The sequence below is a fragment of the Protopterus annectens genome, chromosome 3.part1 (genome assembly GCF_019279795.1).
Source record: "Protopterus annectens isolate FY-2018-M chromosome 3.part1, PAN1.0, whole genome shotgun sequence".
Lineage (NCBI taxonomy): Eukaryota > Metazoa > Chordata > Ceratodontiformes > Protopteridae > Protopterus > Protopterus annectens.
The window spans coordinates 518591117-518616349 of NC_056732.1; the positions used below are offsets into that span (position 1 = coordinate 518591117).

The following is a 25233-nucleotide window of genomic DNA, read 5'->3' on the forward strand; positions in this document are numbered from 1 at the left end:
CAGTCAAGTGGTAAGGAGTGGGCAAGCTCACTGGTACTGCTGGAGTAGCCTACCACACCCCTAGTAGAGTATCCTGTCCCTCTAGCTGGCTCTCCAAGCTTGGTTGCATCTTGCCTGCCATAACACTGTACTGCCACACAGATATGCATGTGTACAACAGCAGTGAGTCCATATAGGCTCATGCTCCACTGGTGCAAAATCTAGTGTTCCTGCTAAGTGGTGAGCCACAGCACCATCCACCCCGTCAAGTGGGGAGGGGGGGGGGTGGGCCAGTAGCAGCTGCGAACTCCCATCTCCCCTGTCAAGCTCCATCAGGCACATGAGCCGCTAATTAAACCTGGGTCATCTAGGCCATAATCAAGGTTGCATCCCTCTATGTCACTGGAGTTGGTTGACATTTATATATCTTATTATTCATTTTTGGAGCTGCTGCTTTTAATCTTGGCATTCTCTGCTTACAAAACATTTATGAATTGTTGTTACTGTCCATATTGAATTTGGAAGTCTCAACATTTTTTTGTATCTGTTACTCTGAGACGAGGGATCCTAAAATATAATATTATACAATGTAAACTTTCTGTAAAACAAAATTATTTTCTGAAAGGTAACTTGAAGACTGTGCAGAAGAATTCTCATCATCAGACTCTTAAGAGAAAGGAAAATTTATTTGGATCATGTAAATGTCCTCCTCTTCACTGTATGTATACTTCCTGAAAATTTTAAACATTTGTGCTTCTGTGTTCTGACTACAGAATAACCTCACTCTGATGAATGCACAAAAACAACTTCATGTTTTATTATAGTTTTCAGCACTATATTAAAATATTTACTTAAAAAGGATTTATAGTTTACCCTTGTGGAACTTTTTAAGTATAGCTAACTTCTTTCAGAGGTGACAATCAAACCCAGTACATAGTGTCTGGGAGGTAACCATTATACCAAACCCCACCCCACTGATGAAGTAATCATGTGTCTAGCTTGTCAACACCATGGTTTTATGGAATAAAGATCTGACTGAGATCCAAATGACTCAGGATTGATTAGTGACCTGAGTGCGGGAGGAGACAGTGACAGGGTTAGGGTGAAGTGAGACACCAATGAAAGATCACCCATCCTGTTGGCAGGTATGGCAACTCAATGTGCTGCACGACTGTCACCTGGCAAAGGCCATGTGTCCCAGCAAATACAGTTTAAGGGTGAGGAATAAGCACCCATGAAGCAGCAAAAAGACACAGGAAACAGAATTAGGTATACACAAAAGCTCATGTGGTGAAATAGGCCTACATCCTGGGACCTTGACTCGCTCTGGTTGCCATGGAGAGAAATGTAGGGTATAAAAAACCCTGATAACTATTCAGATGATGGCTTCCCATCACCGTTTCTTACCTACATTAAATGAATGGACTGGCAGGTCATTAGAGGACTGTTGATCAGCAGGTAAAAATGAGGAAAAAGGCACAGAAAAAAATAGTGGGTCTAGATTAGTTAAATACTGTTGAGGTGCTAAGTCCATCCATTTGTCTATCACTGTAATGCCTGGATCTGATATAATTACAGCAGATGCCAATATAGGTACATAAAAAGGCACTGCTACTCTGTTCTTTCATATTTTGACTCATTTGACAACACTGAAGTGAGAAAAAATATTTTTTCACTATTGATAATAATGAGTTACTCTACATGTTTTGGGGAATCATTTGAATGGCTGTACTCTCCAAAGTAACAGTAGAGGAACTGCTATCTGTTTTTTTTTTCCAAAAAGGAGTTATAATGAAAAAGAAATACTGGGTTAAAAAAGAACAACAATCACACTTTTTTATACTGAAGATCTTTGAAGAAATGGTAAGTAGTCTAAAAGCATGGCAACATTTCTCAAGTGCTGGTGCAGGAAATGAAGCACTGAAAGTGGAAAGAAAAACTAAAAAAAAATTCCTAGCAAAACTAACTATATAACTTCCTCTTACACCAACCAAAATTCCATAGAATGTTGAAAAGAAAAACAGTACTGCCCTTCACAGGAATAAGAGTGCAGAAATGAATATACAGTAGAACCTCCATAGTTGCCCACCTCCCTACCTCCTTAATAGACTGCACCACATGTAATGAAAGACTGACCTTTCTATATTGACCACTTCTGTAAGTTGTATGTTGACCACTTGGACTATGACACACAATATTAATTTACCCTCTGTAACTTGACCAGTTGAGCACACTCTACACCCAGGGGTAGAAGGTGTGGGCTTTGTCCCTTAGTTGTATTATTTTTTCATGTTTTATTATTACCACGTGTTGGATTAGGCCTAACATCCTACTGTTTTATCACGTGTTGCTGAAGATTTTTTCAATGTGACTGACTAGTCTGAATTGTAGGTACATCCTACAGTTACTGAAAAATTTTACAATTAATTGAGAAATGATGGCCCAAAGGAAAGAACTCAACGAACTGACATTGAAGAAAAGGGTAGATATTCTACATCTTCTGGAACGCAGCAGCCAAAGAAAGATGGGGGAACATTTTGGTGTTACAAAGACCACAGTTAGCAACCTCCAAAGAAGTAAACATAAGTACTTGGAGAGATATGGTAAGGAAAGCGGAGACCTACAGGGAAAAGGAGGAAAACTTCCCTTGATGAAGTCAATAAAGCCACATTAAGCTGGTTCAAACAAATGAGGGCAGTTAATGCCCAAATCTCCGGGCTGATGATTCAAGAAGTTGCTAAAAAATTTTCACAGGAATTTGGGGTGGCAGATTTCCAAGCATCAAGTGGTTGGCTCAAGAAGTTTAAACTGTGACACGAGATCTCACAGAAAGTCTTGTGTTATGAATCCAATGAAGTTCCAGTAGACGTTGTGGAAGTGTTCATCAAAAAGTTCCTGGACTTTGTCAAAGGCTTCAAAGATGACATCTTTAATGCTAACGAGTGCGGACTTTTTTCAAGGCAATGCCTTACAGGAGTCTTGTCATGAAGGGTGACAAATGTAAAAGCAGAAAACTTTCCAAAGAATGTTTCACAGTTCTGCTTTGTGCTAGCTCAGCTGGAGAGAAACTAAAGTCCTTGGTCATTGGTAAATTGGCAAAGCCATGTGCATTCAAGAACCTGAAGCCCAAGACCCCCCCCCATCACTTGGAAATCAAACAAATGTGCATGGATGATTGGTGCCCTATTTGAGGAGTGGGTAAGGGATATCGACTGAGAAATGAAGAAGAAACAGTCTATTCTACTGAAAGTAAACAACTGTCCTGGCCACCCGCAAGTGATTCATCTCACAAATGTGACACCAAAATTTCTGCCTCCAAACACAACCTCAAAAATCCAATCTCTTGGCCAAGACATCATCAAAACAATTAAAATGCACTACCCAGCTTCTACAGTGGGTCATTACTGAAATACAAACCTGTGGTCCGCTGTGGAAGTAACTTCATCCACTACATCAGTTAACTTTCTGGATGCTGTCCTCCAGATCAGTTCTGCTTGGAATAAAGTTCAACCAGAAATGATACAGAAGTGTTTCAAGAAAGTTGCAGCACAATGTTTTGACCCCATCAGACAGTCCATCTCCCATGGCAGACTTCGAAGAAATAGATTTTGAAGGTTTTGTTGCAATGGATGATGAGGTGGCAACCTTTTATGAACCTGACCCAGAAGCAATTTTCCAAGAGATATTGACTGAAGTACAGACTAGAATAAAAATGCATGAAGCAGATGATGAATTGGAAGAAGCAAGTGAGGATGACACAGAAATTGCAGAGACGCCAAAAGAAGAAGATGTCAGACATCTGATAATGCAGTTGAAGTCACTTGCTGTGGAAAAATGCCCAGGTGAGAGTGCTTTCTCCACTTACCTTTGTAATAAGAATAAGAAACAGACCAAGATTGGCTCTCTTTTCAGAAAGAATGTTTAAACCATGAGAAAACAGTAAATGTATTGATTTTGTATGACACTGTATGTATGATTTCACTGTGTTTTGATTATGAAAGAATCTGATGCTATCTGTGTCATTATTGATGGGTTTAGGATCAGATGTCGGATCCGAAATGGCAACTAGTAAGACAGCTCCTGAGCTCAAGTGCCTACCCTTCCCAAGATCCCTTGCTACCCACAGCCCTCAGATCTCACTTGCCGCAATTTCCTTCAGACATGCTTCCTGCAGCTCAAGCTAAGAAATTTAAGATAAATATCTTTCTTTCCTTGTTTTCTGTGTTTTTTCTTCTCTTTTTCTCCTGTCTTCTCTTGGTTAGTTTCCTCCCCTCCCAGTAGTGCTTTAGGGTATCTTTAAGGCCTTTCCCTTGGTCTCTTGGTAGCTTCTCTCTATTCCTTTTGTTGTTTCTATCTTGTTTCCCCCACCCTTTCTTAGTGTTCTGCAGTGTGTGTGTGTGTGTGTGTGTGTGATGTCAGAAAAGCCCACTAGGTTTAAAAGATGCTCCTCGTCTGGTCGGAAAATGCCCCATTCCGACACGCATAAGGAGTGTGTTTACTGTCTGGCAGAGCCACACCTAGAGGTTGAATGTGACATTTGTGCTGGATTCAACCCCAGGGCTCTCCTGGAATCCAGGAACAAGCTCCTGCTCAAAGGGATGACCAAAGGTAGTCCCTTGATTTCTGGTTCCCCTTCTAAGGCTTCATTATATCCCAAGAGGAAGTCTTCTTCCTCTAGGGTTTCTCCCACCAAAATGCTGAGGGTCTCTGATCGCAGTTCACCGGATTTCAGCCTAGCCTCCTTGGCTTTGGATCCAGGCTCTTCTGCTCTGACAGCCCTGGCACCCTCTGTCAGATCTGACACCTCAAAGCTGATCTGACCTAGACCACCCTCGGATCTGACCCACCTGTCGGATCCAATCGTGACACCATCTACATCCTCGGATCCAAATAGTCCTTCAGATGCAATAGTTTTGTCAGATCTGATAGTTCTTGAGAGATCCCCCTCCAAACCTAGAAGATCAGATCAGAGGCTTCCAATCAGGTTTCCCTCTTGACACTGCAGGCCCACAGCTAGGTCGGGCCATTCCTCTCTATTTTCCCGATCCATGAGGAGTCTGCCCCCCCTCAGATATGGATAGGATGATGAGGAGCTTTCTCAAAGCCCAAATCGAGTTGGGCTTGTTGCCATCCCCTACTCACTTGCCTAGGGGATCCTCTCCATCAACAGAACTCTCTCCTCAACCGGGCCATCTGGGTTTGGTCCCTCAGGATCAGAGCATTCCCAGTGAGAGGCCAATGGTGTCAGGCATTTCTTCCTTTTCCATGCCGTCAGAGTCCCTGGCTGGCTCAGCTCTGTTACCCTCGGAGCTGGCTGAGCCTTGGCACTGCGAGGTCAGTGCGGGTTGCTGGGGAGTGAGTTCAGGCCAAGAGCTTTTGGACCATTCCCTCCCTCTGGGAAACTTCATGCCGGACAGCTCAGGGCCAATATAATTTGGAAATGTCAAGGCTGCATCAGGGTCACCCCTACCATCCCGGTTGGCTGTGGCTGGTGGGGAAGACGGGGGACATCGTCCAGCCCATCAGCCTTCCAGGTAATAGAGAGGACCATCTCCAGTTGGGCAGCTGTCTCTCCTTCAGCTCTGGATTCTCCCCAGCCTTACTCGACATTGGGCAGCGAGATCTCATCATCCTTCCAGGGTCAGCCCTCCCATGAGTATCTTCAGATGGGTATTTCCCCCCTCAGGGTCCCTACCTCTTCCGAGTCCTCTCCAGAGCCCACCACGGAGGAGCCTCCTCAAAAGAGGATGTGCAAGAGGAGGCACTTTGACCCTCCTTGAGAATCTCTCACTGGAGCATGGATTTTGAGGAAGGAGACAAGTCCTCCAGACTTCCATCCAAGGAAGTGTCCTTTGGGGACATCCTCGAGATCCTTAAACAGCGAGATGGTTGGTCTTCCCCCACCTCATCTTCAGAGGAATCTGTGTTCCTGAAGGCCTTTCGGGATGGGCCCATCTTCTACCTGGGTGTCTCTGCCTACCAATGAGCTCATCCAGCTCATATCCAGCAGGGCGTGGAAGGAGCTGGACACAGTGGAACCAGTTCCCAAGAAAATGATAGGTTCCTAAGTCTCCCCCAGAGACAAGGCTTTTTGGAGCAAGGACATTCCCGTCGATGCTATTGTGGTGGCCACAGCTACAAAAAAGGAGTTCAATGAACAGAGCTCCAAGGGCCATCCCCTGAACAGGGAATCCTGGGTGATTGACCATTTTGGGAAGTGCTTGTTTGTCTTTGCTATGTTCGGACTGAGAGCAACAACTACATGGCACACTTTACTCGGCTGCAAAGGGACTTGGTATCAGAGCTCTCCACTTCCCTTTCTGAGTTGCTACCTCTGGAGAATCTCAAATTGGTCTGTCCAAAGCTGTTCACTCTGACTTCCCTGGTTAATGTCTCAATGAGGTTGATCTCCAATGTGGTGCAGACCACCTCTCAAGTGGTGGGCACTGGCATTGTCATTAGGTACCATGCCTGTTTTCCCCTTTGCAGGTTTGCAAAACCCTTCAAGGCATCAAGTCCCCTCAGCACTACTGAAGTGCTGCCCAGCTGTCCTGCCCTGGAGGCAGTCAGGGGTCATCTCTCCCTCTACCCACTAGCCTGGACAAGTATTACCTCAGATCAGTGGGTGTTAAACATCATGTTCAGGGGTTACTTCATACCCTTTTTTCAGCACCCATCATCTCAAAAATTTCTTCCGGATGTTCCACCCCAACAAAGGGAGTTGGCCCTTCTAGAGGTTCAAGACCTCCTTCAAAAAAGAGCCATTCAGGAGGTCCCAACAGGACAACAAGGGTCTGGAACCTGCTTTAGCTTCTTTTTGGTGCCCAAAAAAATGTGGACCTATGTCCCATTTTAGACCTCAGTGTTTTAAATTTGTCAATCAAGAAGTCAAAATTCCAGATGGTCACTGTTCAGCCTCTTCTGTGCAGGGATGACTGGATGGGCTCAGTGGATCTCAAGGATGCGAACCATCACATCAAGATTGACAGACGCCCCAGGAGATAACTGTGCTTTTGGGTTGGGGGCCAATCACTATCAGTTCAGAGCCCTGCCCTTTGGACTCACCACAGCCTCCCAGGTATTTACGAAATGTATGGCAGTGGTGGCAGCTCATCTCTGACTGCAAGGTTTCTAGGTCTTCCCATACCTGGATGACTTCAGAAGACATCAACTCACACTGGCCATGGATTACACACTCACTCTCTTTCAGGATCTAGGCATCACAGTCAACCTGCCCAAATCTGATCTTGCCCTGTGTCAGAACCTGGAATTTATTGGGGTCCTTCTGGACATGGTATCAGAAACTGCAACACTTCCCCTATGCAGAGTTGAGATAATTCAGGACCAGGTCCGTCTTCTGCTGGATGTGGAACGTCCCAAAATCCACTTGGTCTTGCAAGCACTAGGTTCAATGGCAGCGGGGATCCAGTTAGTCCCTCTCGCCAGATATCATATGAGAGTCTGCAATAGACCCAAGCAGTGCAGTGGTCAGCTCATCTTCATCCTATGTCCATGATCATCAGGATTTCTCAGGTCTGCAGATATCACCTTGCTTGGTGGCACCAAGCTCAGGATCTTCTTCTAGGCACAGCCTTCTGTCTTCCCCTACCACAAGCCAGGGTGTCCATGGATGCCTCCCTGTTGAGGTGGGGGGATATTATTGGGGAAGGACTGTTCAAGGCACATGGTCTCCCTTAGAGACCCAATAATGCATAAATGTCCTGGAGTTGAGAGCAGACCTTCTAACGTTGCAAGCCTTCCAGGACTGTTTCCCGCTAGGGACTATTGCAATTCAAACAAACAACATGGCGATGGTCCAGTACATCAACAAGCAAGAGGGAACACGATCTTATCCCCTGTGCAGAGAGGCCATGAGGGTGTTGGATGGGAAATGCTTTCCAGGCACTTTCTTCTTGCAATGGACATTCCTGGCAGCTCCAACATATTAACCAACAAATGCAGCAGATCTATCCTGAGTCCTTACGAATAGTTCCTGAACCCATCAGTTGCATGTCAGATATTTGCCCACTGGGTCTCCCTTGCTGTGATCTTTCTGCCTCTCTGGGCAACCACAAATGCAGCAATGACTTTGCCCTGATCCTCCCAATGGGGGAGTCACCCAAGGGTGCTCTGGTTGAAGACTGGCCATCGGGACTTCTATATGCTTATCCCCCAACTTCCCTCATTCCCAAAGTCTTACAGAAAGCCCATCACCTGAAGACTCCTCTCATCCTCATTGCCCCCTTCTGGCCTCGTCAGGCATGGATTTCCCTCCTTTGGTCTCATCTGAAATATCCTACTTGGATATTAGATCCCATTCTGGATCTCATCTCCCATCTGTGGGGGCTCCCCTCTTCCCAACCTTCAGTTTCTTCATCTGACTGCTTGGTTCCTCCAATTCCAGTGATCCTTTTCCAGTCCAGGCTTCCTTCCCCAGTTAAGAGCATTATTTTGGCTTCCCAAAAGGTGTCTACCAAGAAGGTGTATTCCACAAAATGGAAGAGATTTTCTGTTTGGGCAAAATAATGCAATCTCAATCCTTTTTCAACTTCTATTCCCGAAATGTTGTCATTCCTGGCCTCTCTTTTTCAACAAGCGGCCAGTTTCTCCATGATTAAACTCCAATTGGTGGCTGTCTCCAACTTCCATATGAATGAAAGTACTCCCTTTTTTTCTAGGGTGTGCAAGGCCTTCCTCAAATGGATCTTTCTACTCAGACCTCCTATCAAGAATCCCTCCCCTCCATGGGATCTCACTTTTTTGTGGCAGTCTTTGACACAGAAACCCTTTGAGCCTGCTGTGACCTGTGATCTCAAATTCCTGTCTTGGAAGCCACGCTTTGGATGCCTGTTACTTCAGCCAGGAGGGTCTCTGAGTTGCAGGTTCTGTGCATTAAGCCCCCCTTCATGGTATTCCATAAGGATAGGGTGTCTCTCAGGACCATTCCTTCTTTTGTCCCTAAGGTAGCCTCAGAGGTGACTCTTAACCAATCAATTCGACTTCCTGTGTTCTTCCCAATTTTTCCAATAAAGGGGAATATGTGTTGCATTATCTGGATGTACATAGGCAGTTAAGTTTTTTACCTCAGGAGAACTGAAAATTTTTGGAAGTCCAATCAGCTCTTTGTTGCCTTCTCTCAGGCTAGGAGAGGTCAAGCAGTTTCCAAAGTATCTATTTCTCATTGGTTATCCAGCTGTATGTCTTACATTTACAAAAGCAGACACCTGGAGCTTTCTGGACCAGTTAAAGCTCACTCTACTAGATCAGCAGCTACATCTTCTGCCTTCCTGGCATAACATTCTGAGATCTGTGCTGCTGCTACTTGGTCTCATCCCCATACCTTTGTAGCACATTATAAGTTGGACTTCGTGTTTAAAAACAGGGCTTCCTTTTGTTCTTCAGTGTTCCAGCATATCCTTCCATGAGGCCTCCCAGGGTTCTTAGTAGCTGGGCACTCTGACCCATCGATGATCAATAATGTTAAGGATAGCATCAGATAGATAAAGAGTTATGTACTTACCATAACTTGGAATCTGTGCTTTCCAGTCTCATTATTCATCACATTCCCACCCTCCTTCCCCTTCCTTCTGGTGACTGGGGAGTTACGGAGGAATGTATCCCTTAGTACTTTTTCATCTTTATAGGCAGTATTCACTGCCTCCTTTCTTCTATCCAGCAAACTCGATCTGAGGGTTGTGGGTAGCAAGGGATCTTGGGAAGAGAAGGAGGTTGAGCTCAGGAGCTGTCTTACTAGCTGCCGTCTCAGATCCAACATCAAATCCTAAACCCATCCATGATGAATAATGACACTAGATAGCACAGATTACAAGTTATGGTAAGTACATAACTCTTTTTTCATGTGATATTCTCTAATAAAATCTTTACAAGAAATTAAAGTACATGTGCGTATCAGTACACTAGGCCTTGTTCCTTATGTTGACCACCTCCATATGTTGACCACTTTGTTACAGTCCCTTGGGTGGTCAACTTAGAGAGGTTCTACTGTATAGCCAAGTAAAAAGACAGCACAAGGCAGGTAAAATCAAATGTTATGTACTACTACAGTGACCCTCCTAGAAGATGCTTAACCTTGGATTTGATACTTAACTGCTGAGCCATGATATAAGATTCCAATAATGCCTATTACACATCAACACATTATGAAGCCAACTGTGCCCTGTTATTCCATGTCCCCAATGCCATCAGTGTGCACAGTAATGATGTTACTATAATCGAAAAGCACATTACTGCCACCCAAAAGATGCATTTCCTGTAAAGAAGGACCTTGAAAAGCACGGAATCTGATGCTACACTTTTAAGGCTTAAGGGGAGACATTAAAGAAATCAGAAGCAAGCTAGATTTAGAATGCAAAAACAAAGTGATGCATTGTAGAACTTCTGATGACTCCCAAATAAATACAAAAAGTAGATGGGGTAAAACTGCCTAGGAAGCAACCTCACAGTATACAAAAGTGCAATCACAGCATACGAACTGTAGCAGAACTTTGTGGCTGAAGAGCCCACAGCATGGTACCAATATGAAATACCTAATGTTGACAGTAAATTAAAACTCTGCAAGACTGTTCATCTGCATCAGACTTAGAACAAATAGGATCAAACACTCTACCAACAGAAATTAAAACACTAATTGCAGCAGAAAGAGTTCAGAGTAGATTAACAGCAGAAACAAACAGCAGCAAAATGTTGCAGTTAAATAACCCATAGCAGCTTATAGCATTAAATAAACTATAAGAAACACAACAGATGTGCATGATCAAAGAGCTCACATAATTTTACCAGCAATGAGCAAATATTAAGTGAACAGAAATATGCAGCTGAAAAGACCCAAAGCAGTTATTGTAGCAAAGATTCAAAGAAACAACATTAACTGCAAAAGAACAGCCAATATCGAAAGCCCACAGCAGTTTTACCAGTTACAGACTTCTAGCATGACAAAATTAATAAAAAAAAATAAAAACAAAAAAAAACTTAACATTGTTAAGAATGATGGACAGGTATTGCCATAATACATAAAGGATATCTTCTAGACTCAACAGGATTCTTTTGATATACAACAGCAAGAGCAGAGGAGGCCTGCTCTTCCTGCAGTCTGAGTGTCCAATGACCTGTCAAAAGGGATTGACATGTAGATTGGCTGGGGAACCACTGGTAGAGAAAAAAAAACAGTCAAAATGGTTAGTGGGAACAAGGCATACACTCAAGAGTTATTAATGCATAAAGACAGAATTACAGGATGCAGTACTTGCATACCATTGTTCTATCATTAGCAGCTAGGAAACCTATATGCCATATTCACGAATGAGAAAGGCAGAAAAGTACAGAAGCTATCCCTTTAAAAATATACCAAAACAGCAGCTTATTTCACTGCATCAGTTGATGGCTAAGCACAAAAAAAATAGTATACATTTCACCAAAAGTTTTAAGAGTTTTCGCACTTTCACAAGTATTTTACAATAACTCAGTGGACAGTTTACAGACTTGCCCACCTTCTGGCTAACAACAGCACTGCACTGTCCTAAACACAGATTAAAATAAAGTCAATACATACCATTCTACTAATAGAAAGGATCATTTTTACATGAAGGCCTGGATTCCTTGGCTCAATGTCCTCCAAAGCACTAACAAGACTTCTTACATAATCCGCTGCCTGCATATAATAAAAAGTATCCCTTTATTTTAAATGTTAAATTGTTACACCAAGATTACTTATTGCAGAAAAAAAAAGACAAAGAGGATGAAGCAGTTTATTATTGCTCAAAAATTAAGTATACTTTTACTTGCATGACTGTTATTAACTATATATAAACATTGTAGTTTTTAAATGATGTCACAATAGACAATTTAAGTTTTGCCCGAATGAAACAAAATTAAAAAAAAAATATCCGAACATTGAACTACTAATGCTATATAATCTGAAATGAGTAAGTAACTCAAAAAAACAGTAAGGCAAATGACAGAGCTTGCTAACCAAATATAAATTCCATAGTTATACCAACACAACCTAAAAGTGCACTCTTGCGCAGCATCCCCTTGGGATCATATTAGGGTGCCACCTTATCAAATCAAAAATGGAACTTTTTTTCTGGAAAGTTGAGATTTTGCACAACAAACCGTACCCAGAATTATCACAAAGGACTGGACTTCACTTCTGTATCAAAATAAAAGTTCATTCTTACAGACATTGACTTGTTTATGCTGTTTTGTATAATATTTAGCTGTTTTATATGTAAAAAATGTTGTGCAAGTATTAAAGGAAAGTTAAGAAGTATGATTTGTTGTAAGATTTCAAGACATTTACCAATATTTATGTTTTTGTCCACGAGACACCACTGCTCAAATAGGGACTAGGTAATCTTAGATAATATACCTCCTACTAGTTTACTCCACTTGCTGTATGACATGTATCCTCCCATGCAATCACCCCCACACTGCCACTGACTTCATTTACCTACCTTACAAATACTCCTGTCACAACACTTGAGAAAATTTTACTATGAAAACAAATGGCACAGTCTTTTTCTCCTTTTCAGTGAGCTACCAGTTAAATGCCATGAATAAACTCATATAAAATACATACACATGTGAATGATATTCAAGAAAAGGTTGTGCACTACATAGTAACACTTTTCACAGTTTGTGATTGCACATACAGTCGGGGCAAGTCAGAAAACCAACTGTGGTTAATGTATGCAGATGACAATATAAAGAGACAAACAGAACAGCACAAGCAGATGGGAATGCAAATAAGCTCATTCAAACTAATGTTGCTATTCATGGTTGTTTAAATGCTGGTTTGACTACTCTACACAGATGTACAGCATACACCAAATACTGCTTTTGTAGCTTGAGGAGCAGTAATCTAAATAGGAGATATGTTCAAAGTGGTGACCTTATGTATTCGCCAGCATATATAGTAATAAGAGGTATTGGTATAGTAATAACAGGTACTGCTGGGGCTGCATATCATGGTAATCTGCAACAATGACAGAGGTTCACTCAGAATCTTAGTACATCACTGACCACAGAATCTGACTAATTACATCACTGACCACGTTTGCAAGGACAGAAATATAATAAGGAGTCTAATGACCCCAATGTCGAATTTACAGGAATGTGTGGTATGGCGAGCACGTGGTGTGCTCATCCTTGTAGAGAACAAGGTATCTGCACCATTGACTATTCTAGCTACAGGGACCTTTCAGCATCAAAGTAGGGTATATCACTCACAGTAGAGTATATCACTCACATCTACCTCCCAAATACTCAATAAGTTCTTCCATGCAATGATTTTGCAGGTGGAAGAGCATGTTCGGTTCTCTAGCACTGCAGAAGAGATAACCACCACTATATGTATGACATCTACAATGTCACAAGGTTCCCTGAGGTACATCTGGACTCCATTTAGACATGTATATCAACAAGAAGAGACCATTCCTTGAAGTACCAGGCAGTAGGCAATGCAGAGGAGATTATCTCCAATAAGTACGTGCATCACCCTGGCAGTGCACATTGTGCCCTTGTTTGACACATGTCTGACCTGTATTGACAGGCAAAGTAAGGTTGTGAGAGTAAAACTTAACCATAACAGTAGATGTTTGAATGATCACTGCTGCAGTAGCCTTAGCTATATGGGTTGTATCCTGCCAAGGATATAACAGCTGGACAGTTTCCAAAGCTTCAGGGCACTTTCCATCCACCCAAACTGCCAGGCACTGCAATCACTTTGAAAAACAGTCTGCAAAGATAAGCTAGTTGTCTAAATATGGAAAAATGTGGATACCATATAGCCTGCAATGAGCTATAACTGAAGCTAGAGACTGTGAACATTCTCGGTGCAGTGGATAGTCCAAAGTGTAAGGCAGACAACAGATAAAATGATCTAGAAACACAAAACCTTAAGAAATGTATGAAGTCTGGATGAATAGGAATGTGACGATAAACATCTTTTACATATAGTTTTACCAGGAAACTTGAAAAAGGAAGAAGAGGTAACAGGTTGTGAAGTGACATAATTTTAAATTTGGGAATTATCACAAACAATTTTAGGAAAAACAGATCCAGCACCTCTTTCCAAGTATTTTCCTTTTTTTGGCACTAAGAACATTCTTGAATGAAAACCTTTCCCCACTAGGGAAGGAGGAACTGGTTATACCACTTCTTAGGACAGCGTGTGATAAAAGACCAGTGGACACAAAAGAGTTTGATCTGGAAAAAAGGAATGACTCCCTGAAAATGAGTAATTTCCTCCCACTGCCATCTGTAACCTTGATGAATGATCTTTGGAACCCATTTGTTTGAAACTATCGGTTGCCAAAGTGAAAAATGGAGATTTAAACTTTCTTAAAGAAAAAAGGGGCCGGGGTGGGAGGGGGGGTTCACAAGGTCTCTTACATAGTCATTCAGATTTGTTGGACTATTCTTGGCTTTGGGTGGTTCAGGGGTTCTTTTTGGAACCCCTTTGCCATTTCTCCTTACTTATCTTTTTACCTGTATTAAGACTGCTTATTTTGTTTTGTTTTGTTTTTTTTTTTGCCAAAACTATATGAGAGGTTAGAGAATCCCTTAGAATTTGGAAAAGGAGGGCTGAAAAATCTTATAGACTCCCTGGATTAGCTTACCCCTTTCATCACACTTTTTGGTCACATCTACAGCAAAGATGCCAAACAGTAAATCTCTATTCAAAGGAGAATTTAAAATCTCATTTTTAACATCATCTGGAAGGTTCCGAGAATGCAGCCATAAAAACCTCCTCAAAACAGTACTAGTCGCTGTGGCCCCAGAAGAAGAATTAACAGAGCATACACATGTTGTAAACAATGAGTAGTGACCTGTGCAATAGAAGAAATTAAATTATTTAAAGCTAATGTTTCCTTACATAAAGAAACTGCATATAAAACATTCCTCATGCTTTCACAATTAGACACAACAAAATTTAACATATAAACCTAACTATTCAAAATTCTGAAAATCAAAGTTGCAAATGTATACACTTTTTACCCATCCTTATCAGTAAGAGTACGACTGGAATGAATTATGTATTTAGCAGCAGTCAGATCAACTAAAACTATAGCTGCTGGAACAGGTTTGGAAATAGTGTATAAAAACTTTAAATACTGAGGAACTTTATAATCCTATCTGCCTTTTTAAGGGTAGCTGGTTGACAATCAGGAAAACTGCAGGCAGAAACACAACACACCCTCTAAAGTAGACAGAACTAGAGGAATGGGTGCATGTTCTAGAAATGCCTTCTGTAACTACTCATAGAATTTTCTGAGGGACTGAGAAACCTCAGTGTTCTCCCATTGAAAACACTGGCACATTCTAGCAATAGTCTCAGAGAAAAATAACCCCCTAAAGGGAGAATCAGAAACTGAGCTCTCTTCTGAGTCTGATTCAGAAATCTGAGGAGAAAACCCTGTATATGCCCCTTCATCTTCCTGTTCAGATTCAGAATTCTGAATCTCTTCAGGAAAAACGGTATCACTCTATCATTTATCAAAAACTACTTAACAAGATGGAACTAAAACCTGAGTCAGACACATTAAACTACTCCTAAAGAAATTTGAGGAGGAGTAGACACATGCTTAGTTTTCTGTTTCTTTTTGACAGGATAAATGGGGACAAGTATGTTACTAATGACAACAGCAGCTTTCTCAGGGATGGGCATATCTATTCCTTCTTCCAGGACAAATAAGAGTATCTCTCCCTTTCTCACTAAGGGGGCCCTGAAAGCCAGAGGATGTGGCTAATCCCCAGTCCATAGTGGCTGTAGGTGTTATACCAGAGGGATTGCGGCAAAAGATGAATGGTCTGAGGTACAACAAATGGCCACAGCAGAGTCACCACCTGCAGCTTAGACAAATTGTTAGCCTGCTATAGCAGCAAAGGTCGTTTGCTTAACTTTTTCATTTTTGACTGGAAGAAGGACTGACTGTGGGACTGGTAGTTTGTTCCATGGTCAAGCCGAAAATGGTGCCCCCTTTCCCAGGGAAGACAAGCAGCAAATGCTGGCAAAAACTGAAAGTCACTTTTTCCACACAAAAAAAGCACTAGTAAAAGCACTTTAGAGCATTTTTTCCAGCCCCAAAATGTAAAATAAACAAGTTCTAGTTAAACAACTTTTAAACTGACAGGAAAAAAGGATGCTCCCATATAAAAGTACATTGCAGTCTTACAGCAGTTCTTTAAAACACAAAACTCCTAGCTTTAAAATAACTTCCCAGAAGTGAGAAGTGATAAAAGACCAACAATTATTATTAGAAAATGGATGGTTCCCCCAAAGGGAACTTATCTCTCTAGCAAAGGAACAGCACAAATCAAAATTGGTCTAAAAAAGATTTGGAGGACTGTACTCTTTGGTGGCAGTAAAGTTATGTAGGACTTGTCACTCAAGCATGTCTTTTAGTCAGCTCAGCTCAGCTTGCCTGACAGTTTGGGTGCATGGAAGGTACTCTGAAGCTTTGGAGGCTGGACGGATGTTATATCCTTGGCAGGAATGTAACCCATACAGCTATGGCTACTGCAGCAGTGATCAATATGATGAACATGTGTCCTTTGCTTGTTCCTTTCTCTCTGCTAGGAGGGTAGAGTGACACATGTCCCCAGGGATCTCATCTCATCAAGGATCCCCACTGCAGACCAGAAACCTGATACTAAGTACCTGACTGTGAGGGGTAGGACTGCATTTGGGTATATCACATGTGGAAGTGACTTCAGCACACTGCACCCATTGTAAACACTATCATTGGGTGGTTAATGGGGCAGGTAAAGGGGAAGTAGTAGCATATGTCTTGAAAGATAAAACTCCACCCTAAAAGTTGCATGGATGACAATCACCCTGATGATTAACTCCAGCAGGAGGTCTGATGTCCAGTAGGTTTAGGGCAGGAGGAACAAAAAACAAAACACAGTTGAGAGAGTTCTACTTACCTATAACAGTAGATTTTCAAATTTCTTCATTGTTGCAGTGGCCTACTGGTAGTGTCCTGCCAAGGACACAGAACCTAGCATTCTTGCCTAAACTTTAACTCCTCTCCCTGTAACTCACTCTGGCTGCTGAAAGACTGCAACTTTTTGGAAGGAAGTGCATCACCAACCAGAGTGAGGTAAATCTTGACAATTTTCCTGCCCCAAGAAGCCAATAACCAGCAATAAATAATAACCATAAAAATCATCCAAACAACAATAGCAACTGTAGCAAAGGAGGTTGTGTCCCACCTCAACTATCTACAAAAGGGGATGGTGGGTGGATATGGCTACTGAATCAGTTAAAAAATTAAACATCTATTATTATGGGTAAGTAGGACTAACACAACTGTACTGTGTTCGTCATTCTCACTGCTGCGGTAGCCTGTGGGTAGATTCTTAAAGCTTACTCTACCTGTAAGGAGGAAGGATAATGGTCCAGAAGCCCCTGGAGAATGGTCCTAGCAAAGCCTGCACTGGACCCAGAGAAGGAATCATATTTGTAGTGCTTTGTGAAGGTATGAACAGAGGGCCAAGTAACTGCCTCTACAATATTTCTAGATTCTACCCCTTTCTAGCATGCCTTCAAAGAGGACATGGCCCTGGCAGAATGTGCCTTACCTTTGTTGGAATAGCTATACCATTGTGGGGACAGCAAAAAAAACATATTTGGAACAGGATTCCAATATACATCAGGCAGAGCCCCTCACTAACACTCTTCAAGAGAAACCTTGACGGGTGGATGGAAAACAGAAAATTTACCCCGGGGATCACTGCACTGGCTCTGCTGGACAGTGGTGCAGGGAACTAATGGCTCTGCTGGACAGTGGCGCAGGGAACTGATGGCTCTTCTGGACAGAGGCACTGGGAACTAATCTAAGGGGCGGCGAAAGCCAACACATTCTGGCTAGGCTTATAAATGCCCTTGGGCAGACAGCCTAGTACTTACCTATGAACCTATGAACCTATGAACAGCAGAAGATGACCATTTGTATATTCTCTGTTAGGCATAGATTGGCATTTCTTGGTCCCGGCACAGGAAACAAACAGCTGTTCAGCCTTCCTACAGAACTTGGCTCTGTCAAGACAGTACCTGAGCTGCTTGTGTACACCCAATATATCTAGAATCTGTAACCAAAAACGAAGCACCAGAACACCATACCATAGAACAGTTAACGGAGACTTCATCAGAATGAATCTTTAATTAACAATGGCTTTTTTTATACTAACATCAATCAACAGTCACCCTATAAACTGCTAATAAGCCTTAAAGATACAGCGCTGCAATACCTTGTGCAAATATACCTAATAAAATGCATTTCTCATTACAAAATCCACATATGGCATATTGTGCATTACTTGTTCCAGGTACACACATATACATATACATAAATAAATCCAAGTCAAATTGTGTATAAATATGTATAAACAAAAATCAGGAACGTTGAAACAGCAATGGCTCAGATTTGTCTTAGACAGCATATCTAGATAATTTGTGTCATAAAACAAACAAATTCCTTGTTTTCTACTAGCCCCATCTGCGCAAGCCCCTTTCCCTTCCAATATGTTTTTAATATTAAAATTCCTTCTAAAACTAAATTTCAAATTATTCTTAAAAACCTCAGTTCTAATGGCCATATGTTTAAACATGTTCCAAATTTCATTCATGCTTCTCCTAAACCATCCTGTACCATCAAACTGGCTCATGAACCCTTTATGTTATATAATGGAAGGTATGTCCTAACAAATACAGGAGATATTTAGGGTATACCCTTAGACTGATGTTGGGGTAGGTTGCCGTATTGGTAAAGTCCCTTACAAGCTCAAGAGCCTTTTAACTTGTTAGAATTGGGGTTCAAATTCTGTCTGTTCTGTTTGTCTAATACATAAGTTGATTGGTTTCCATTCCCCATTTTGTTAGGGCGAGCCCCTTATTCATGTTATTGCTGCTATTTTTAGGTGTATGCATGTTAGCTTTCAAGCATTTTTTAGTACCTTTAAACATGTTTTCAAACATGTTTTTAAACACTGGTTCCTATTAGCTGTATGCAGAAGCTATATGAATTTAAGTTTGCTTGGTTACGATTCTTTGAGCCACTGTATTCGCACTTTATGATACAAATTATCTAGATATGCAGCCTAGGACAAATTTGAGCTATTGCTGTTTTAACGTTCCTGATTTTAGTTTATACATATTTATACACAATTTGACTTGGATTTATTCGTTGGTTGTACTTGGTGGTGGGGGGTCGCATATATGTATATGTATATGTGTGTACCTGGAACAAGTAATGCACAATATGCCATATGTGGATTTTGTAATGAGAAATGCATTTTATTAGGTATATTTGCACAAGGTATTGCAGCGCTGTATCTTTAAGGCTTATTAGCAGTTTATAGGGTGACTGTTGATTGATGTTAGTATAAAAAAAGCCATTGTTAATTAAAAGATTCATTCTGATGAAGTCTCCGTTGCAAGGAGAGCTTTAATTCAACTGTTCTATGGTATGGTGTTCTGGTTCGTGTTTTTTCTTCGTATGTGCTGAGTTGGTGGAATAAAGTTTTTGAAGCTTTCGAGTTGCCTGCCTGTTTCTACACTACAAGGATAACCTTTTTACACTACAAGGATAGCCTTTATTGTGCCGGAGAATATACATATCTAGAATCTGTTTGCCTTGTTTGTGAGGAGATTGATGGCTTGATTCAAGATAGAAAACACTTTAAACACCAAAAGATTTAATAAAGTAAAGCTTTTGGGTTAACCACCCTTCATCAGTACATAGAGTTAATGGATCTCATCAACATTTAAATAGGGATACCAATAAAATCGCATGATTCAGCCAGCCTAACCTAACATAATTAACTAACAATTAAATATTTAAATTACTTCATTCAAAATAACCTTCATCATTTTTTTAAAAAACATTTAAAACATATATACTTATTCTTATAAATATACATATACACATGTATACACACACATACATACATATACATACACATACACACATACACATATACACACATACATATTTATATATATATATATATATATATATATATATATATATATATATATATATATATATATATATATATATATATACATATACACACACACACACACACACACACATATAAATATATATATATATATATATATATATATATATATATATACATACACATATATACATTCACATACATACACATACACATATACAAATGCATGTTTACATATGCATACATATATACACAGTTGTTCCCCACATATACATATTGTGAAACAGATATACACATAAATGCATCCTTATAAAATCATATAACCATATTCAGTTCCTTAGGAGCTAAAATATAAGTTAAATTACATTCTTAAATATTCTCTCTCTGCCTTTTAATTAATACAGGTTTTATACTGACAGTACTGTTCCAACCTGGTGTAACATCTGCTTGTAGTCTAATGATCCGTTCATATTCTTTTAGTTCTAGAATGTTATTCATATCTCCTCCCCTAGTACCCATGTCTATTACACCTATACCTCTAAACTTAAAAGTATGTGTATTATTATCCATAACATGCTTGCTTAATGCATTTGTCACCACTTTTCTTCTAATCTCTGACTTATGTTCTATTATACGCTCCCTTAATTTTCTAGTTGTCTTAACAACATAGAATGCTGTACAAATTGTACATGTTGCAAGATACACTAATTGGGATGTGTTACAATTTGCTGAACATTTAAATTCATATTTTTTTCTTTGGTAATAGGATGTTCAAAGTTATTTACTGAATCATAAATATCAGCATAGCAGCTACAATTGTAACATTTCAATGTTGCATTTTATGTTGGTATATAACTCTCTTTTCTTTAATGTCCTTATAACACAATTTCTGCTTCAATGTCTCCAAATTCCTGTATGAAAATCTAGGTTTCATGCCTAGTAGATCTTTAATCTCTGGCATAGCCGTCAATATAAGCCAGTTATTTTCTATGATGTTGCATACATCTCTAGTGTTTGCATTAAAAGTAGTGACATACCTAATTACTTTGTCACTTTTATCTAAAATTTGTGCTAATTGTATTGTATCTCTGCCAAAAACTGGTTTATATTTATCCTTTCTTCCTATTTTTACCTCTTTATATATGGCATCTACATATTGAGTAGATTGATTGATGGCTTGATTCAAGATAGAAAACACTTTAAACACCAAAAGATTTAATAAAGTAAAGCTTTTGGGTTAACCACCCTTCATCAGTACATAGAGTTAATGGATCTCATCAACATTTAAATAGGGATACCAATAAAATCGCATGATTCAGCCAGCCTAACCTAACATTATTAACTAACAATTAAATATTTAAATTACTTCATTCAAAATAACCTTCATCATTTTTTTAAAAAACATTTAAAACATATATACTTATTCTTATAAATATACATATACACATGTATACACACACATACATACATATACATACACATACACACATACACATATACACACATACATATTTATATATATATATATATATATATATATATATATATATATATATATATATATATACATACACACACACACACACACATATATATATATATATATATATATATATATATATATATATATATATATACATACACATATATACATTCACATACATACACATACACATATATAAATGCATGTTTACATATGCATACATATATACACAGTTGTTCCCCACATATACATATTGTGAAACAGATATACACATAAATGCATCCTTATAAAATCATATAACCATATTCAGTTCCTTAGGAGCTAAAATATAAGTTAAATTACATTCTTAAATATTCTCTCTGCCTTTTAATTAATACAGGTTTTATACTGACAGTACTGTTCCAACCTGGTGTAACATCTGCTTGTAGTCTAATGATCCGTTCATATTCTTTTAGTTCTAGAATGTTATTCATATCTCCTCCCCTAGTACCCATGTCTATTACACCTATACCTCTAAACTTAAAAGTATGTGTATTATTATCCATAACATGCTTGCTTAATGCATTTGTCACCACTTTTCTTCTAATCTCTGACTTATGTTCTATTATACGCTCCCTTAATTTTCTAGTTGTCTTAACAACATAGAATGCTGTACAAATTGTACATGTTGCAAGATACACTAATTGGGATGTGTTACAATTTGCTGAACATTTAAATTCATATTTTTTTCTTTGGTAATAGGATGTTCAAAGTTATTTACTGAATCATAAATATCAGCATAGCAGCTACAATTGTAACATTTCAATGTTGCATTTTTATGTTGGTATATAACTCTCTTTTCTTTAATGTCCTTATAACACAATTTCTGCTTCAATGTCTCCAAATTCCTGTATGAAAATCTAGGTTTCATGCCTAGTAGATCTTTAATCTCTGGCATAGCCGTCAATATAAGCCAGTTATTTTCTATGATGTTGCATACATCTCTAGTGTTTGCATTAAAAGTAGTGACATACCTAATTACTTTGTCACTTTTATCTAAAATTTGTGCTAATTGTATTGTATCTCTGCCAAAACTGGTTTATATTTATCCTTTCTTCCTATTTTACCTCTTTATATATGGCATCTACATATTGAGTAGATTGATTGATGGCTTGATTCAAGATAGAAAACACTTTAAACACCAAAAGATTTAATAAAGTAAAGCTTTTGGGTTAACCACCCTTCATCAGTACATAGAGTTAATGGATCTCATCAACATTTAAATAGGGATACCAATAAAATCGCATGATTCAGCCAGCCTAACCTAACATTATTAACTAACAATTAAATATTTAAATTACTTCATTCAAAATAACCTTCATCATTTTTTTAAAAAACATTTAAAACATATATACTTATTCTTATAAATATACATATACACATGTATACACACACATACATACATATACATACACATACACATATACACACATACATATTTATATATATATATATATATATATATATATATATATATATATATATATATATATATATATATATATATATATACATATACACACACACACATACACACATATATATATATATATATATATATATATATATATATATATATATATATATATACACATATATACATTCACATACATACACATACACATATACAAATGCATGTTTACATATGCATACATATATACACAGTTGTTCCCCACATATACATATTGTGAAACAGATATACACATAAATGCATCCTTATAAAATCATATAACCATATTCAGTTCCTTAGGAGCTAAAATATAAGTTAAATTACATTCTTAAATATTCTCTCTCTGCCTTTTAATTAATAAAGGTTTTGTACTGACAGTACTGTTCCAACCTGGTGTAACATCTGCTTGTAGTCTAATGATCCGTTCATATTCTTTTAGTTCTAGAATGTTATTCATATCTCCTCCCCTAGTACCCATGTCTATTACACCTATACCTCTAAACTTAAAAGTATGTGTATTATTATCCATAACATGCTTGCTTAATGCATTTGTCACCACTTTTCTTCTAATCTCTGACTTATGTTCTATTATATGCTCCCTTAATTTTCTAGTTGTCTTAACAACATAGAATGCTGTACAAATTGTACATGTTGCAAGATACACTAATTGGGATGTGTTACAATTTGCTGAACATTTAAATTCATATTTTTTTCTTTGGTAATAGGATGTTCAAAGTTATTTACTGAATCATAAATATCAGCATAGCAGCTACAATTGTAACATTTCAATGTTGCATTTTTATGTTGGTATATAACTCTCTTTTCTTTAATGTCCTTATAACACAATTTCTGCTTCAATGTCTCCAAATTCCTGTATGAAAATCTAGGTTTCATGCCTAGTAGATCTTTAATCTCTGGCATAGCCGTCAATATAAGCCAGTTATTTTCTATGATGTTGCATACATCTCTAGTGTTTGCATTAAAAGTAGTGACATACCTAATTACTTTGTCACTTTTATCTAAAATTTGTGCTAATTGTATTGTATCTCTGCCAAAAACTGGTTTATATTTATCCTTTCTTCCTATTTTTACCTCTTTATATATGGCATCTACATATTGAGTAGAATAGCCATTCCTTTCAAACTCTTGCATCATTTCATTTGCTTGGAGTATAAAATTATTCGCCTCTGTATTGAACTTGCTAGTCCTTATTAATTGTGCTTTCAAAACACCTTTAAAAGTATGAGGTGCATGCATACTATTCCTTCTAATGTATCTATTAACATTTATTTCTTTCTTATATATTGTTGACTCTATTCTATCTGCTTTCTTATATATTGATTCAAGATAGAATCAGAAACAACTTTATTCTTGAATGAAGGATTTGCATGTAATTCAACCCTATTCTTACTGAAAATCAGACAAGGTTCACCCACTCATGAGCTTGCAACTCAGATATTCACTTTGCAAGTTGTCCAAGCAACAAGTAAAACAGTTTTCCAAGCAATGAACTGCAAGTCATCCTGAAAGGCCCGTTCAAAGGGAGTTAAGGTAATTTTTTCTAGAACAAAGCTGAGATCCCAGGGAGGAGGAGGAATCTGTTTGCAAAGGGTCTCATGTACAACACTCTTTTCAGAAACTGTTTAACCACAAACATAGAAGAAAGAGGGAGATTCACAGGCACACAAGATGAGATGGCTGCAAGATATACCTTAATGGAAGCATACGACAAGCCATCTTTCCAGAGCTCAAACATATATTTGAGAACCAAAGATGCTACTTCCATTTTGGGAGCCAAGTGATTGTCAAGGCAGCAACTAGAAAATCTCTTCCATTTGCCAACATAAGACTTTCTAGTTGCAGGTTTCCTTGCCTTCTTTGGTACCTGCTGCATGTCCTCATGGAAAAGGTGCTTAAAAGGTATTAAAAGTGAATCAACCAGGCCATCAGCTCTAGTTGATTAATATTGTGGTGTATCATACATCCTTGTACTGTGTGAGCAGATCAAGTCTGTGAGGAAGCTTGAAGTAATTGCCCTTGGCCAGTTCCATAAGAAGGGAGAGCCAATTCTGGAGCCAAAAGGGAGTCACTGCAATGATTTTTAGTAATTCTTTCTGAATCTGTAAAAGTACCTAGGAAATCATTTGAAAGGGTGGAAAAGCATACAGGAACATTCCAGACCAAGGGAATGACAGAACATCTGTTCTCCATGCTTGGCTGCAAGGATGTCTCAAACAGAATTTTTTTCTAGTTGTCTGTTTTGTAAAGATGTGAGCAGATCTACTTAAAGTGT

At 39.0% G+C, this 25233-nt stretch overlaps 1 protein-coding gene across 1 annotated transcript in view; it reads right to left on the reverse strand.

Annotated features, from left to right (window-relative positions):
• The window catches only part of LOC122798197 (tetratricopeptide repeat protein 21B-like), a 1733894-nt gene that overhangs the window by 1138239 nt on the left and 570422 nt on the right, over window positions 1-25233 (reverse strand). The window contains exon 8 of the mRNA XM_044066946.1: window positions 11549-11647. Within this exon, the coding sequence (XP_043922881.1) occupies window positions 11549-11647 (99 nt within the window). The remainder of the gene's footprint in view (window positions 1-11548; window positions 11648-25233) is intronic.